The 17,368-nt window shown below is 43.3% G+C and overlaps 1 protein-coding gene across 3 annotated transcripts in view; it reads right to left on the reverse strand.

The window, feature by feature from the left end:
• BRCA1 (BRCA1 DNA repair associated) overlaps window positions 1–17,368 on the reverse strand; it is a 46,481-nt gene that overhangs the window by 22,284 nt on the left and 6,829 nt on the right. The window contains exons 4-10 of one of the 3 annotated variants that reach the window (XM_060282280.1): window positions 15,077–15,154; window positions 14,282–14,370; window positions 12,767–12,858; window positions 10,608–10,701; window positions 9,665–9,713; window positions 4,372–4,499; window positions 823–4,005 (exon numbers count right to left, since the gene is read on the reverse strand). In XM_060282280.1, the coding sequence (XP_060138263.1) occupies window positions 823–4,005; window positions 4,372–4,499; window positions 9,665–9,713; window positions 10,608–10,701; window positions 12,767–12,858; window positions 14,282–14,370; window positions 15,077–15,154 (3,713 nt within the window). Of the gene's footprint in view, window positions 1–822; window positions 4,006–4,371; window positions 4,500–9,664; window positions 9,714–10,607; window positions 10,702–12,766; window positions 12,913–14,277; window positions 14,371–15,076; window positions 15,155–17,368 lie in introns of those variants that run through there. The other 2 variants (XM_035136493.2, XM_035136495.2) reach the window with 2 other exon arrangements.

Consider the following 17,368-nt stretch of genomic DNA (forward strand, 5'->3'; position numbering starts at 1 on the left):
GAAAGAACAAGAAGGAATGGGGAAGGTTAGGAAAGTTCCCAGCTTCCTACAGAATCACAACCTGGGCTTAAAGTAGCAGTTAAGATACAGTGACAGGGACAAATCTTTATGCACCCGGGTTTATTCAATGTTAGGCACTGAGAACACAATATATATGATCAGTACATGGAGGTTAACACTTACCTCAACAGCTTCAACCAACACTGAAAATTGCTTGGCCACTCCCTCCATGCAACAATTAAGCTTTTAAAAAATATTCTACTGCACCAATAGGAGATTTTTTTAAAACCAACGTAATACAGGAGGGCAGCACAGGCTGAAAAGGGGAGCATCACCTGCAGGCCAGAGGTTTACAACCTTCCCTGTTGTAAAAGGTCTAAGGGCCAATTTATACTTTATTCAGCACTATAGGCACACTGGTGACTGCTGTAGTGAATATTAAAAATGTCTGGTATGTGCATCTCCCCTCTGTATTCAGAAAACCCAGGGTAGGGGTAATAGTGTAATATAAACACACTTACAGGCGGAGAAAACAAGAGCCTCTGTTTCAGTTAGCATTTAAAATGCAGTATGAAGACATTCAAGTGAAACAGGATTCTTCCTTAAACTGGATATATCAAAGGAGGTACCATCGCCTCCTTAGCTGTTTCTACCGGTATATATGGGCCTATGGCTTGCAGACACAAGCTAACTCATAAAACAGTACACCGTAGTGTAAAAACACCTCATTTTCATCTGAGCAATAAGAAGCAAAAGAGAGAGGATTCAATATGAAGGTAGGGGATTTAAAATAGCACAAATTAAAAAATCATATATTTGTACCTAAATTGAATTCTGAATCCACTTGTTCTTGCTGTTCATCTTTCTGTTGTCCAGCATCTTTTGAGACTTCATCCCTGGGTTGAGTGGCTTTTTTATCCCCACTAAGACTTTCCAGATTTGCTCTAGAAGTGGGAGCTGGAGTTAAGTGTCTTGAGTCATGAGGCCTGCTGCGGAAATCCTCAGCTGTGTGTGACTGGGAAGAAAACAACTTCATAGAGCACTCCGAATCCTGACTTGGACAGACATGCTCATCCTTGGTTTCTACATTACATTTGCTGCTGCTCTTCAGTGCTGGCACCCCTCCCGATGTCTTCTTTTTCAATGGTTCTAGCGGTGTGCTTGCCGATTTGCCAAATATCAGTGCCTGAAAGGATGGCAACTCTTCATCTTCACTGGAATCTTCCTCCGAGGATGGCAGCTTCCGTGCCCATCTCTGCTGTGTGCGAACGAGGCCTTTATGGCTCAGCCTGGAACTTCTTCTGTTGCCACTACCCAGGTCTCTCTTAAGTGGGGTGTGCTCCTCTGTGGCAGGAGACATGGCCAAGCTATCTCTCCTCTCTATTTCCCCAAGGTTAGGTGAGCCCTCTATGCTTCTGATGACAGGGCCTAGCAAGCCCTCTGGTGTCTCCGAGGACAGCTCAAAGCCATGGGACTCCTCCTCAGCGCACTGTTCCATATTATTACTGTGAACCAAACTCCTAGGAGCGCCTGTACTGCAATTATTGGTTGCTTCTTCTGTGTCACTATGCAGTTGCTTTTGTTCCATGGGGCTATTCTTTTCACCTTGGATGCCACAGAATTCAGAATGTGGTAGCTGACAAATTACAGGACATGGCTGTATGAATTCTGGCTGAGCGCTTAAGGCCAGCCCTTTGTTTTTAGTGCTTTCAGATTCTGCATCTTCAGAGTTGTCTATACTAGAACTTGTCTCATTAATGACACTTAAACTGGTGCTTTGGATGATGCCATTTCTCCAGACATTTGGGCTTCCACTGCTGCTGCTGTTATTTGAGTTTGCAACTTCTCCCCTAATTTGAGGGGACGTACTCTTTTTAGTTACTGGCTTTTGACTTTGCTGAGGACTGTCAGGATTCTTGCTGGCTAATGGATCTGGTGTGGATGGATGATCTGGGAACGCAGTTTTTGAGGCAAGCTGCGGGTGCTCAGTTCTCCTCTCATGATCAGGGAAACCAGTAGCACAAGATGCCAGTCTTTGGACAGAGCTGTTCACCTCACAGGCAACAGCATCTCTTCTCTCCTCACAAAATTTATCGATGCAAGTCGATTTCTTCAAACAGTCAACCTTGCCATCTTCCCCCAAGCCAATGCGGGTCTCTTTTTGAATTTCTGCAGCAGATTCCTTTACTGGATGCAACAAGAATGACTGGCGTTTGCAGCCATTGAATATCTTCTGCATGAAGTTTGTATCCAGTTCACTGTCCTCAGTTTCTGAGTTCAGCTCCAAAGTTCCTGCAGCTTCATCATTTGTTTCAGGGGGTTTACAGCTTCTCATCATATCCCCTGTGCAAAACTCATCGCCCTCTAGTTTCTGGGTACATAACACATTCTTCTCAGTCTGGTGTGCTACTGTGAGCTGTTTGTCCTCAGAAGTGGTTTGCTCCACCTCCGGAGAAGCAAAATGCAGAAGTGAGCAGCTGTCCTGGGAACTTGCACTGGGAACAATGCAACAAGGACTGCTGCCCTCTGTGGTTTGTTCAACACCTACCTGAGGAGAAGCTGGAGGGTTAGCACAAGCTTCACTTGCATCCCCTTCCACGTCCATCAGGCTGGTATCTGACAAAGATAGGTCCTTTTGGAGCCTGCCCTGCAATACATTGGGGTAATTTTCTGCTATGGAAGACGTTGTCATGTTTTCTTCATGAGACCACCTACGCTTCTTTGTCTCTCTCTTATCCAACTGTTTCCTTCCTCGCTTTACTGGCTCACTTCTCCTCCAGGTTTCTTCTGTTGACAACTGAAGCCTTCTGCTCCGTCTGACTTGCACACGGCCTGCGCCAGCTTCCCTTAACTTATCATTAGTCTGTATCTTTGCCCTCTCAGGGGACCTGGAGCTTCTGTCCATCATTAACTGCAATGCACCAACAGGCTTGATTAACTGTCTACGTATCTTGCTCAAAGTGTTACTTTTTTTCTTTAGATGGTTAAGGTTTGATTCTGGCGATTTCTGGCATATACTCTGAGATGGTTCATTTAAATCAGTTTCCAAAACAGACAGCCCTTCCTTGACAGGAAATTCAGTTGGCAGCTCAACTTCTTTTTGATCTGCCACAGGGCTATCATCTACAAGAGCAGGAACTTGGCCACCTTCTTCCAAAGCAACATCTTCATCTCCACCAGGCCTCCTACTATTTACTTCCACATCTTGCCTCCTAATGAAGTCATCTGGTAGCAATTCAGATGTAGCCTTCCTCTTTCTCGATAATCTTTTTACAGGTGCATCACAGGATTCTGTATTCATAGCAACGCCTTCCTTTGCTTGGATACGAACCGTTTCACTCTTATTCCAAAGAAGGGTTGATTTGTGTTTCCTCTTGTATGTTCTCCCAAATAGTTTATCTTCAGCTTTAGAGGCAACTGGCTTGGGCAAAGACCTGTCACCTTCACATTCCACTGTGAACAGTTTCTGGTCTCCAATCTGCTCAGTCTTCTGGGAGACCAGAGAGTCTCCATCTGACAAGTCTGGATCTTGATCCACCTCCTGTGTGTGAATATCTTGCAAGGATCTTGGAGAAAGACCCTCCTTGCTTTTAGACAGCCATGCTTTGACTTTCTGGATGCTCCGCATCAGTTTCTTCCCAGAGACTTGACTCAGAGGACGCTCAGGGGAAGTTTGTGACTGCAGTAGCTGTTCCTCATTTTCACACAGGATGTGTTTACTTCCAGAAGGCAGCCCCATACTAACATTTCCTGCATCATGACCAGCCTGTTTATCTGCAGTGGGCTTTGTGGCTTCACCAACCAATGGTGCCATGTTGAGTAAAGAGCAAGAACCACCCTCTGGCACGGAATTGGAGTTCCTGTCATGTTTACCCAAGCAGGGATCTGGAGAAGACAAACCCTGACTCTTTGCCACAGCAGCATTCTTCTCAAGAATTTCTAACTTTCCAGTGCTGGCCATAGTTCCTTCTGTGTTTCCAAGACCTTCCAAATAATCACATACACCTGAAAATAGAAAAGATTAGAAATGGGATTGGCTTGCCTCTTACACCAGCTACCTTTCTTAACTGCTGCCTTCTCACTACCAATTAAGCTAGTCCAAGCCCTGCCACCACTCTCCTAGGAACCAGGTTCCTGATAAAGCTACCCTAACCCTTCCCAGAAGGGGGGCTATTTTTTTGAGGAGTTGTGGTCAGGTTTTGGAACTCCCTGTGATAATGCAGCAAGTTGTAAAAATCAGGCCCAAGAAAAGTGTGCTAGCTGAATTTCACAAGACACAAGTAAAAAACCCCGAGTGGTGAACTGAGCCTGCTTGATGCCTAGGCATTTGGATTCTTATTTCAGGTGCCATCGAGAAAAAAATCCCCATACCTAGGATATTTAATGATGTCTCATCTTCAGCACTCAGCTCAGAAAACTCCATGTGAAAAGGGCTTGGGCTTTCATTCTTGGCACGCCCTTCATCAACTCGAGCTGGATAATTTCGTCTTAAACTCACACTGCGAAGAAGAAAAATGAAACAAGAATGCCCAGGTGACCAAATGATGAACTGCAAACAACCTCTTAAAACCAGGTTCCTGCCTTTAGGGTTTACAACCCCAGTACAGGGGTTCAGGGAAATAAGCACAGTAAAGAACGAACCCTTCAAGGTGCTCACATTATTATCCAAAGGCCTAAATTTAGGCCTCAGATATCTAAAAGACCACTTCCTTCCCTGCAGACCCTTGTTAAGATCAGCAGAGGAAGCCCTGTTGGTAGTTCTTAACGCCCTCAAGGGTTTTTTTTGGGGGGGGGCAGAAGAGGACTTTCTCTGTGACAGTCCCTAAGTTAATTGAATGCCTTCCCTACAAATATGAATCTGGCACCTTCATTATGTAGCTTTCGTTGCATCCTGAAGATGCATCTCTTTATCCTAGCCTTTGACACTCGATACTTTTGATTATATTTATTTTAAACTCTAAAGTTGTGTCTTAAATTGCTGTGCAGCATCCTAGGACCTTGTGAAGGGCAAGTAAAAAAATCAATATTTTTTTTAAAATCACGATGCCTCTATACCAGGCATCCCCAAACTTCGGCCCTCCAGATGTTTTGGACTACAAGCCCCATCATCCCTGACCACTGGTCCTGTTAGCTAGGGATCATGGGAGTTGTAGGCCAAAACATCTGGAGGGCCGCAGTTTGGGGATGCCTGCTCCATACTGTGTCCATACTCCCCCCCTATTCTTCCAATTTGTTTCAGGAAATCTAGAAGTGAGGAAAGATTGACAACAGAAGATGGGAATGACATATGGCATCTCCCAAGCAACTACAGCTGTTCCACTGGGTACCAGGACTTCTGTAACCAATTAAGAAGTGGCAAGAGTTGCTCTCCTTGGCCCATCCCATTCAAACTTCCAATAATAGAGCTGTTGAACCAGCCATCATGCAGTTGACCCATCTTCCAGGACATGATGGTCATCTAAAGAAGTCTTGATGCAAATGCCAACTAAGCACAGGAACAAAGAAGTGGGATAAGGAACTCTACTTGTTCCAAGCTCTGGCATATCTCTCCTGTTGCATCTGAGAAGACCAGCTGACTCAGAAGACAACTTGCCTGAAGCCCAGTGAGTGGCCCAGGCTGTAGTTCCTTTACCCTCCCAGTTCAGATGTGTGTCATAAATGCTGCAGGCTAAGCTATAAATTAACAGCTACCACCAGAATCCATTGCTCCTTTTAACATGCCACTTGGAGAAGTAGTGAGAAATGTATCTCCTTTTTTCTTACTCTCTTTCTAAACTGTAGTCAGAGGGCTTTGGAGGAGAGGTATGAGAGCTCTATTGTGCTGTAATAAAGTGTATGTGCCTGGTAAAAGGTCCTGTAGGCTGGTCCTTCTCTTTTAGCTTTGTTGGTTTTAGGGTGAATTTGGTTGCTTTTATGATATGCCACAATTTTTTGATATACTCTGCTTGAGTGGGGAGAGTTTATTTGTGACTAAAGCAGAGGTGGATAAGCTATGGGTCTCCTAGGTTATTGGGCTACTCCTCTCATCAGCCTCAATCAGCATGACCAATAGTCAGCCACAGGTTGGCCACACCTGGGCTAAAGTGTGCATTATCCTTTGACATCCCTGACTATTACAGATTTTTTTGTAGCGTAGGAATATATTGATCTGATGTTTATGAATTTTGTATAACTATGCAACTACTCCCACCGAGTGTCATGGAAAAGATGTTAAACGATTCATGCACAGCACCAACAACAATGGCAAGAAAGAAAAGAAAAGAAAAGAAATCCACTAAAACACTTCAGCAGGGAGAGAAAGTAGCAAAGGTCTCACTGACTAGAGCTGCAACTGCAAAGTCTGACCTTGCTACAATGAGACAAACTACTGTGGAATAACTTGTGCTTTGCAGAACTGGATTTGTGTGACTCTGTTCTCTGCTCACAAGCCATAGAAGCAAGAGTCAAATTTTAATCCTCAACGGGAACAAGATAGCCATAAGAAGCACATGCAGTCCTGTTATCCTTCACAAATTGACCCTGTTAGAGCAAATCAGCATGACACATTCAGTCCTCACAATGCCACTCTAAATTTCCCACCCAGCCACCTGCCTATTTTCAGTGATCAACCCTTGGCCCTGTGCACAAGGTTCTCTGATCTCCACTTTTGCCTCCTTTTTCAGTTCTCTGCCTGTTCCACCTACATCTTTTCCTTGCCTCCGTCTCCTCCACCCAATCTTCCTTTAGGTCAGGTGCGCCAACTCTATGGGGTTGAGGCTTCTACAGACACCCCCCCCCTAATGTCTGCTGGAATGGGGCTAAGCCCCCATAATCTTGAGGGGGCAGAGGCCTGGAGGGAAGTCACTGCACGGCGTCTCCCAAAGCTGTGCCCCCTAGCAGGCGACTGTCGCAACAGGAGGAAGCCTGGTTGGCCTCTCCCAATGTGACAGTCGCCACACATGTGATGGGTACAACTCGGCACCTGTGCTTCAGGTGCTAGTTTCTGAACTCAGTGCCCCTTTTTTCATCAATTTTGCCACTGGACCCTTTCTCCAATTCCCGCACAAGCAAATAACAGGTGGCAGTGAGACAGTATTTTGATTTTTTTTAGCCTATAAACCTGTGTTTTTCAAACTTGGATCCCCAGCTATTGTTGGACTACAACTCCCATCATCCCTCACCACTGGTCCTGCTAGCTAGAGATGATGGGAGTTGTAGTCCTACAACAGCTGGGGACCCATGTTTGAGAAACACTGCTATAAACATAACAGATAAACTCCTGGAAAGTGAGCAAGTAGCTCTCTCTCAACCTACCACCCCCAAACCAAGGGTTGGATCCAGAGTAAGATAATTGTACTTAGGTTCCATAGATTCAATGGGAACCAAGCACAATAAGAACAGAGTCCCTGTGAAAAGGCCACAATCACTACATTTCTTGTTAAGTACAAGGAACGATGGCAGAGTTAGTGTATGCAGTGCATCCCAATGTTCTGAACTATAACTCCCACGATCCAGGACCACTGACCATGCTTTTTGGGCTGATGGGAGCTGCAGTCTAAAATATATGGAGGGCACCATGTTGATCCCATGTATTATGGGATAGCCACTACATTTCTATTCAGCATTTGAGGGGGAAAACAAAGAGATAAACTTCCTCTACAGCAACAGCTCCATGAAAAGCACCAATGAAAAAATTCTGTAAAGGTCTATCTGTTTAGACAATCAGTCCAGGCAGAGGGAGATTTTATTAAAGTTAGCTGCAATTCGATACACCTCAGGTCAATCGAGTTCCAGTGCCTCCTCAGAGCCCCTTCCAGCCCAAATTCAGTGTTCAACTGCTTGCAGGAACCTTGTGCTTCATTGAGTTGCATGCAAACATGTTGCAATTTTAAATATTTATAATTCAATTTAAAAACACATTTTTACATAAAAGCAGGGCATTTGCATACTTAGCAAAAAAAAAGCATACTATGCAAATTAGGCTTCCCAGATTTGTAGATCTGGACAAGGCAACCCTATTATGCCTCAGATTAAAGCAAGGAACACATACAAATGTTTAAATTGCACTAAACTGTAGAAGTAGTAAGAAAATCATTTTACATTCAGGGAAGAACAGTCGCAAGTGTGGAGCTCTTTTACGGTAGCCTTTAAATGGCTACTCCCTCCTGCACTGTTGTGAGTAGAACTTTTGGTTCAAAGAAAGTGGCCTGAAATATAATGTATTTGGTACTTTTCCTTTGAATTCTGCATTCCCCTTCCCACAACTCCTGGAACGAGCTGAGCAAGGAACAAACAACTGATGGGAAGCAGGGTCTGCACTGGCCCTATTTTTCCTTTGTTAGCAACCCCAGATGTATGTCCAGTGGTGGTCTTTGTTTTGCACCATGAACCTTAAAATTATAAAGTGAATTTATTATGGCATGAGTTTTCATATGTAAGACTGATTCACCAGACGCATGGTTAAACAGCACAGTTTCATCCTCAAAAGGCTCTAAACTGGATGGAAAACTAAATATATAAAATGATACATAATTCATATTGTGAACAGATGTCTGCTTTCGTTGGCCCAGAATACTGTGTGTGAGGGGTGCCATTCATAGAGCACACAAAATCCTATTTATGTTCTATCATGAGTTTGACCAAAAGAGCCCTGTTGAGGATAACAAAAAATCTCAAGGACAAATAGACCAAATTCACTTGCAACAAACAAGCACAGGGAGCAGGATGACACACTTTCCCATCTCTTTTGTGTGTAAGAGAAGACTTAATGCTTCTGTTCTTGGTTAAGTACAAACCATTGTTTGTTGCTTGCTCTGAATGGCAAACGGTGGTTTGTTCAAACCAAACTAGCAAGGCAAGTTATCACACAAACAAAACACCCTGCCTTGTTGACAAACTGCCTTGAACAAATCAGCATTTGTTTAAGTTCAGCCAAAGCAGCAACTATGCTTCATTCCTAACAAGAAACGGAAGCTTTAAATCTCCTCCCCTCATATGAGGCCAAGGTTCACTGATAGAAGAACAAACTATTTTTTAACATGTCTAAACTGGGTCAAATAGAAACACCCCCAGGAGCTGCTCCACTGCACTGGGGATTCAGCAGAGGCAGTTTAAAATCTCACACTGAACAAGTAGTTGTGATTAAGCAAGTACATGCTATCTATTTTTTTTTTGCATTTTATAATTAACTTAGTGCCATCTTCTGAACCCTAGATATAAATGCAGATTAGAACAATAAATTTATTAATGATCTACTTCACAGGTTCTGGGTCTTCAAAATAAACTAGAAGTCAATACTCGGTTGTCCCTGGGTTGAACTAAGCTTTCTGAAAAATACCACCCTGCACCCTGTCACCTTTCCTTCCATTCACATATCCATAAAGAGCCCAGCAAACATTCCACATAGAAAACATAAGCACTCAGCAAAGAGAAGACCAAGAAACAGCCATTGCAGAACACTTATCTTCATAGGGTGCTACAGAGTAACAAGGCATTAGAGTTGTTTTTTTCCTCTTACCTGTACTGCACAGCTGCAATTCACAGATCCAGAGGGCCATTAGCACTACTAAGTATTAAAGGAACATCTGCAAAGCATGGTAGTGTACCACCCCCAAGATGCAGCAGGGGGGAAATGAAGATTGTAAACAAAAAGGGTACTAACAATTTGATTGGTGGCTCTACTCACCATTTGATTGTATCTGCCTTCTTAAATGCATCTTCAGAAGAGTCTGATCCTTAAATTAACAAGGTTTACTATTATAATTTTGACAAAAGGGGGATTCAAAAACCACAATTAGCATTGTTGGCTAAGGTTTAGCAGGATCGTAGCCACTCTGTTCAGAACCTAATGCTTTCCCTCAAATATTCCATAAAATCCAGGTTGACTGAATCAGCAATACAGCTCATAGAAACATATAAATAAAAAAAATATTTGCTGGCAGACAGTCCACTGGAATGTGAACAGTGTACCTGGATCAGGGCCCAGAAAGTTAAGTTTGGGCAGGATTTGGTCTTGGGAAAGCAAGGCAGATAGCTGGTTTGCATGCCACAACAAACAATAAACCATGGCTTGCTCTGAGCAAGCATCACTCTTCTTTGCCTTCTAGACCTGCCTAGAACAGGAATGAACATCAGAGGTTATGGTATAGTTTCTCCCCAAACAAACCCCAAGTGGAAGCCAAGGTTTGTTCTTGGCTTACCACTCAGATATGTTGGGGAGAAACAAATCATGAGTCCCGGTTCACACATACTGCTATGCCAAGCCTCACTGTTTTCCCCAGCTCCAGGCAAGGCAACCAACGTGGGAGCAATTAAGCAGCATGCATGAGCATACTTGTTTACAGTACCGTATGTTTGCAGTAAGTTCAAACCCATTTTCAGCTATGCCCACTAGGTGATCTGGGGACAAGTTATAGCAGTAAGCAATTATTCTATTAGGATCCACCAAGATTCACCATTCCTTATAGTAATCTACCACAAAAGAGGACACTATTAAAGAAAAAGTAGTAAAACAAAAAAACAGGCACGTTTAGGGATACAAAGGTGCTACTTTCAGCAGACGACAACAGGTAAGTATTATTGTTCTAACTCCTGCTATTCTGACTGACCCAATTTATTGAAACACTTACCAATTTCAAACACAGTGAATTTACTGGAATTGCTTTTCTTTCTCAGGGAGCGCCTTGTTCCACCAACTAATGGCAAGTTGGAGGTCTCACCTTCCTAAGGGAAGCACAGAAGATGTGTTAGGGGCCTACAAACGTTAACATGCAATCCAGATGCAGTCTAGTCTTTAGGTCTCTGTATTCATCACAAAATTGATTCTCTCCCATGCTTTTCAACATCTATATGAAGCCGCTGTGAGAGATCACCAGGGGTTTTGGGCTGGATGTTCACCAGTATGTGGATGATACCCAGCTCTACCTCTCTTTTAAATCAAAACCAGTGAAGGCAGTGAATGTCCTGTGTGAGTGTCTGGAGGCAGTTGGAGGATGGATGGTGGCTTTCCGAAGTTCACATACAAGCTTACCTCCACTGGATATTCAATTGTTGACCAGCTGTTCACCAGAGTAAAATGTTAATTTTAATGGTGAACAACTTTGTTTCATTATTTTTTTCTACTACAGCTATGGATTGTAGGAAAGTTGTACCCAGTAGCCATTCCCCCCCCCCCACGATGTCCAAAAAATGTAAAATTTCCGTTACAAGGACTAAAAAAACCATAAATTTCATTCTCTGTCGAGAAAAAGCATGTCTTTGCAATAATTTTCAACATCAAAAACTTTGGGTTCTATCATGCCAACATGCTGAAAATTGATGTTTTCTAAACCTAGCTTTTCCACCAAAAAAGTACATTTATAATTTGTTTTAGGCATTTATAAAATCTTTTGAGTGCTGTTGTATTTTCCCCCCTGAAATCCTCATCCTCTTATTGAGCTTCGTGTAAAATTTCAAAGAGATCTGATGATTGGTTATGGAGGGAAAAAAATAAAATGCACATGTGCCAAGGGTCTCAAGAGGGACAATGCAGATTTCACAAAACTTTGAAGTGCTATAAATTTAAAACCATTTGAAATAGAGGGGGAAAAATTAAGGGGGTTTCTTTCAACCATAAGGGAAGTGTGTACACCAGGTTTCATCAAAATCCAAGACGGTGGGTGACAAAACTCTTGTTTTTTGCGCTGATTTGATGTGGAATGACCCTTTACTTCCCTTACCCATCAACACCAGTGCTCCTTTTCACTTTGTTATGGGCTAGTCGGCCTACTCAAACCATTGCAATTTTCTTATATTTCCTAGCTCAGCTGCCTCTATGTGGATTGGGTTCCTCCCCTTTAATTGATGTGCCTACCCTTAAGACGATGGCACTCATGATTATCCACCAACAAGATCTGACTTTAAGGCAGGTCAGGAGCCAGAGAAAGGCAGAGTGGGAAAACAAAAAGGGAAATGTAATTGTGGTGACCAGTTAACTTTTATCTCCCAGTTTCTTGAAGGTTACTGCAATGCCAAAACCATTTGGTTATGACAAACCTTTGCTTTAGTCTGCAGTGTCCCTTCTTAACAGTTACTCTTTGAAGCTTCCCTGAAACACATTAGTATGGAAAAATATCCCTCACAGCGGTAATTTTGATGACAATTAAAATGCATTATAGCTTCAATACTCCAAAGCAATAAAAACAGCTTTCATTCAGATGCTTTTTAAAAATAAAGTTATTCTAAAGGGAGTGATTATATGCTAGCACTTTTCACAGCCTAGGAATCTAACTCAAGTGCTGTTTATAATTTTATAGGCTAAGCAATTGAATTTGAAGCCATCTTGCTTAAGCTAAGCGGGTCTGTATTTGGTCAACGCCCAGATGGGAGTCCACTTGATAACCCCAAGTACGCTGCAGATGTTGGAAAAAAGGAAGGAAGATGGGGAAGAAGGATGAGGAGAGAAATCCTCTATGCTACATGAGCAACCAGGCTGGCAAAATGTAGAGGACTGGATCAGGCCTGTTGCTATCACATAATGGCAGCAGAGCCAGCTCAGGATCCAGCAAATCTTGTGCCAGTCCAGCTCTGCCCCCAGAATGCCTGTTCTGGGAGTTTCCGCTGGCTACTGCCAGTCATAGTTTCCTCATACCCACCATTTGGGTGGGCACATCAGGGCATTCCTCACCAGCAGTGCCAGGGAGAGACACCTCTATCTCACCAAACCTTCTCCAACATAGTGGTTCAAGGGGTTGGATAACTCTGTAAATATGATTAGGATAGCAAGCAAAATGAGAGAAAACACTGTTACCAAGCTAGCATTTCTCTTTTTCACTTCCTTGACACTCTTCAGTCTGTCCCTGTAGCCTTTACAATCAATGACTTGTTTTTCTTTCTGTGAAACTGAAGCAGAAGCATCTTCTAAACCTTTCTTGGGGAAACACAGATCATCTGAAACTGAGAAGATTAAGATAATCAAGCAGCAAACCCTTCATCTCAAAAACCTGGGGCATGAAGTCAACCTTTTAATAAGAGGAGAGCTTTGCAGCACAAAGCAAGCCGAGCTGCACATTATGGTTCAGGAATTCTGCTGCCTTTGGACTTGGATTGGGGAAGGGGGCACTTCCATTGGGGGCAACCAATATGTAACAACATTTGCAGAATGCAAGCTTCATTTACCATAATTTTATACAGAATTTTAAAAGACTCCTATTTCTAAAACATTGCAAAACCAAAATGCTTCCTCACTCCTAGTTATCATACAATTGTCCAAATAGGAAGGTACTATATCATCTCTGGAAGGCACCCAGGCTCAAACTTTGCTCTACTTCAAGAGGAAGGGCTCCAAGGTTGTAGACTAATGTCTTCTTCTCCCATGACAGGCAGCGACCATTTCACATGGGGGGTTCCATTCCCAGCTCCTGTACATGTCAGCGGAGTGCATATAAGCACACCCTGCCCCCATTCTACCTTCTTCCAGGTCCACAAGGACTCACGTGTCAGCAATTGTGTGTCAATTAAAGGTAAAGGGACCCCTGACCATTAGGTCCAGTCGTGACCGACTCTGGGGTTGCGCGCTCATCTCGCATTATTGGCCGAGGGAGCCGGCGTATAGCTTCCAGGTCATGTGGCCAGCATGACAAAGCCGCTTCTGGCAAACCAGAGCAGCACATGGAAACGCCGTTTACCTTCCCGCTGTAGCGGTTCCTATTTATCTACTTGCATTTTGACATGTTTTCAAACTGCTAGGTTGGCAGGAGCTGGGACCAAGCAACGGGAGCTCACCCCGTCACAGGGATTCGAACCACCGACCTTCTGATTGGCAAGCCCTAGGCTCAGTGGTTTAACCACAGCGCCACCTGGGTCCCTTGTGTGTCAATTGGACACACCTTCCTAAAATGGTCACACCCTGTATTCAGTCTGGTTCTATGAAGCCAAGGTAAGGAAGATGCATTTCAAAGGGTACTGTTTGACACCTTAGAGCAGGGAGTGGCCCTCTAAATGTTGTTGGGACTACAACTCCCACCATCCCAGACCATTTGCCTTGCTGGCAGTGCTGATGGGAATTCAAGCTGAGTCAGTTTTCCACCTGTCTTAGAGGTTGAGATAGGATGCCCGAAGATGAAGTGCTACAGACCAAATCATTTAGAACTTTATAAGGCAAAACTATCATCTTGGGATCTATTTAAGGATGCAGAAAATCAGTTGTGCAGTTCTGCATCACAAGAAGACAACCGGGGGGCAGAATTCTAACTAACCCAGCTTGCCCTCCCCCAAGTCTAGCAAGTCTCGGAAGAAGAAGTTAATGGAGATACATAATACCTACACTTGAGCCCCGTGTCATGTTCAAAACCACGGATGGCTTCCAGCACCACTTTGATTACTTGCTTAAATCGGACATCTTCCCATAGACTTCTGAAAAAAATCAAGACAACAAAGATGTGTAGTCAAGAAGCTGATATGGATGTTTTTATCTACAGTCCCCTGAGACACAGCGCTCAGGGGACTGGATTGGGGAAGTGGAATAAGTAATAAGAAATGTTTCTAAGCAGTAGGTGCTAGAATTTCTAAGATGCTGCAGGCTTTTGTCTAATTAAAGAATTACTCACTTTATAATAACCCAAGAGACAGTAGGTATTCCACTTGCTGTTTCATACTCATTTACTCCATGAGTTCTTTGGTGTGAAAACAGCAAGCCATAATAAAAACAACAGGGCTCTGATCAAAATTTAGGTAGAGATGCAGAACTGTTTTCAGCCCAAGAGGCACATGTAGCTGGTGGGTGGAGCCAATGCAAAAATAGGGGGGGCACCCTGTCTATCCACACTCCCCCACATATAGCAAGACTCATTCAGCAAGGCATTCATACACTCATAACAGTAATTAGATTTGAAAAATGTACAGGAGCAGTTTTCAAGCTTAATTGCCATGGGGTGGGGAGATAACCATAGCCATGCCTCTCTTCAGGCATTAAAAGTTCTTCCACAGGTGAGTTCTTGTTGCTGAAGGCTCTAGTTATCTGCCTGTTTTTGAAACTGCTATCCTGGGTCTGCACCACAGTGTGCTTTGTTGCATAGTTGCTTCATCCTGTTCTAATTAATTTTTGTTATGAGGAATTTACCTTTTGGTGACTTTGGCATTGCAAAGTGGACACCGTACCACACCCTTCTTCTGTTTAAGGAGCTTAAACATGCAGAAACTAGAAAAGAAAAAGGAAATAGGTGTTAGTCTAGGTGTTAATACTGGTCTTTATCTGAAGTGCGGGACACCCTACTAAGCCTTGTTGACTTGACCACCATGACATATACAGTGGTGCCTCGCTTAATGAATGCCCTGCTTAACGAAATTTCCGCTTAACGAAAGGATTTTTCAAGCGGAGGTTGCCTTGCTAGACGAATTCGTTTTATGAAAAATTTGTCTAGCGAATCTCGGTTTCCCATAGGAATGCATTGAAATTCAATTAATGCGTTCCTATGGGCAAAAAAAAAATCCCCCCAAAATCGATGCATTCCTATGGGATTCGCTAGACGAATTTTTCGTTATAAGAAAAGACCCTTGGAACGAATTAAATTCGTCTAGCGAGGCACCACTGTACCTCTGTCAAGCTCAGTTACCACCACTGCTTTCTTTTGCCAATTTGAGCCAAAACAAACTCCTTACTCACAACAGTTTCAGAGGCATGTGGTCCTGCCTCAGCTGGACCTCAAGGAAGGAAAAGTATCAATATACCAGCTCTCCATGCTTACCAGTGTATTAAAATGTTGCTTCCTTTACATAATTTCTTAGCTTTTGCTTATCTCAAGTCCTTCCCTCAGGAAGTAGAAATGATTCTATGACTTTTTGGGTCTCTGCTTCATCCTTTTTAAAAAAATATTACTATTCAAAGTTTGTGCAGTAATTTACAGGCACAGGATAAACATAGCAAGGATTCAAAAAGTCACAGTGAATTATAGGTAGTAATGAATCAGAAATAACAATAAGAATTTTTCCAGTATGGTAGCTAAGATTAAGATATAACAAGCTTACAAATCAACAAGATTGGGACTTCCGGCCACCGCTAACGCCGTTCGGCGGGGTTCGCCTCAAGCTCCGAGGCAACCCGGCTCTGTGGGGTGGGGGAAGGCGTGATAGTGATGTGCCACCCCAAAAGAGCCCCAGATTGTGCGTTCTGGGGATGAAGGACTCAGCGGCGCCCTGTTTCTGCGACTCCTCAACTCCCCGGTAAGCCTTAGAGCCCCGGAGAGAGTTTGAGTGGTAGTCGCGGGGGCCATCTTGAGCGAAATCGTCACCCTCGCGAAGTGAAGCTACGTGCCGGAAGCGGAGAGCAGTGGATTCCTTCCTTCTTTCAAGTAAGGACTCTAAATTGGAACCTGTTAGCAAAAAGCTGTATTTTGAAAAAGAATTTTTAAAAATTAAGAATTCGCTACAGGGGGTGATTTAAAAAGGAAGTCGATTGCCCCCTTTTGAGAGACTGTGATGCAATGAGCTAACCCTAAGCTGATAAAGTGGGATGTTTTGAATTTACTAGAAAGTGGACCTAAAAACCCTCCTCTGTAGCAGGCACAGGGGAGAGGCTTGAATTAAGTGGAGGATCCTGCAAAATTATGGTATTTTTAAAAGAAAGTCCCTCTGGAAGCTGGACCCGGATTCCCGGACGGGTCAGTGAATGGTGTTCAGAATATGGCAATAATAAAGAATTTGCTTAAAGAGTACTGGAAGTATTGATTAAGACTCTAGAAATTTGGGGGAAATGTTTTTAAAGGAAGAATATATCCAGTTTGGACTTAAAAATGGTGATAGAGAAGATGGAATTTGATCCCTGCCATTTCCGGCCGTACAATCTGCTGGACTCATATGAAATTTGAGATACCCAAGATGGCTGTAGCCACAACAATATCATCACAAGACTTGGCAAAGGATTTTTGTGGTGCTCTTTGAAATTAAACAGGAACTGGATGAGAAAAACAAGCAGCTGAGAAAGACTAGTAAATTGTGGAGAGAAAGGAGTGATTGTCATAGTGCAGAAAATGGACTTGAGAAAGAAATGACCCCAATGAACAAAGAAGAAATGCAAGATGTGCAAACACAAATATTGGAAGAAGAGGAAGAAGACGAAGGATACAATGTTCCACAAGTGAGAGATGTGGAACAGGACTTTGGTTGGATACAAGGAGGCCTCAAAAAAGAAACAGTGTATACTGCTGGACTCCTAGTGAGAGAGGGAGTCCAGGGTCTGTACTGTGAACTGGATAGAAAAAGGGGGGGGAATGAAGTCCGACTGGAACTTGACAATGCAAAGGACTGCTTTCGATCCACAGAATTAAAGAACAACGCAAAGACAGTGGAGGCTTAGTATCGAAGAGACGGCAGAAGAAGTGGAAACAAATTTGGTGGGCTTGGTGGGAAAGGGTGG

This window comes from Zootoca vivipara, chromosome 13 (genome assembly GCF_963506605.1).
Source record: "Zootoca vivipara chromosome 13, rZooViv1.1, whole genome shotgun sequence".
NCBI lineage: Eukaryota > Metazoa > Chordata > Lepidosauria > Squamata > Lacertidae > Zootoca > Zootoca vivipara.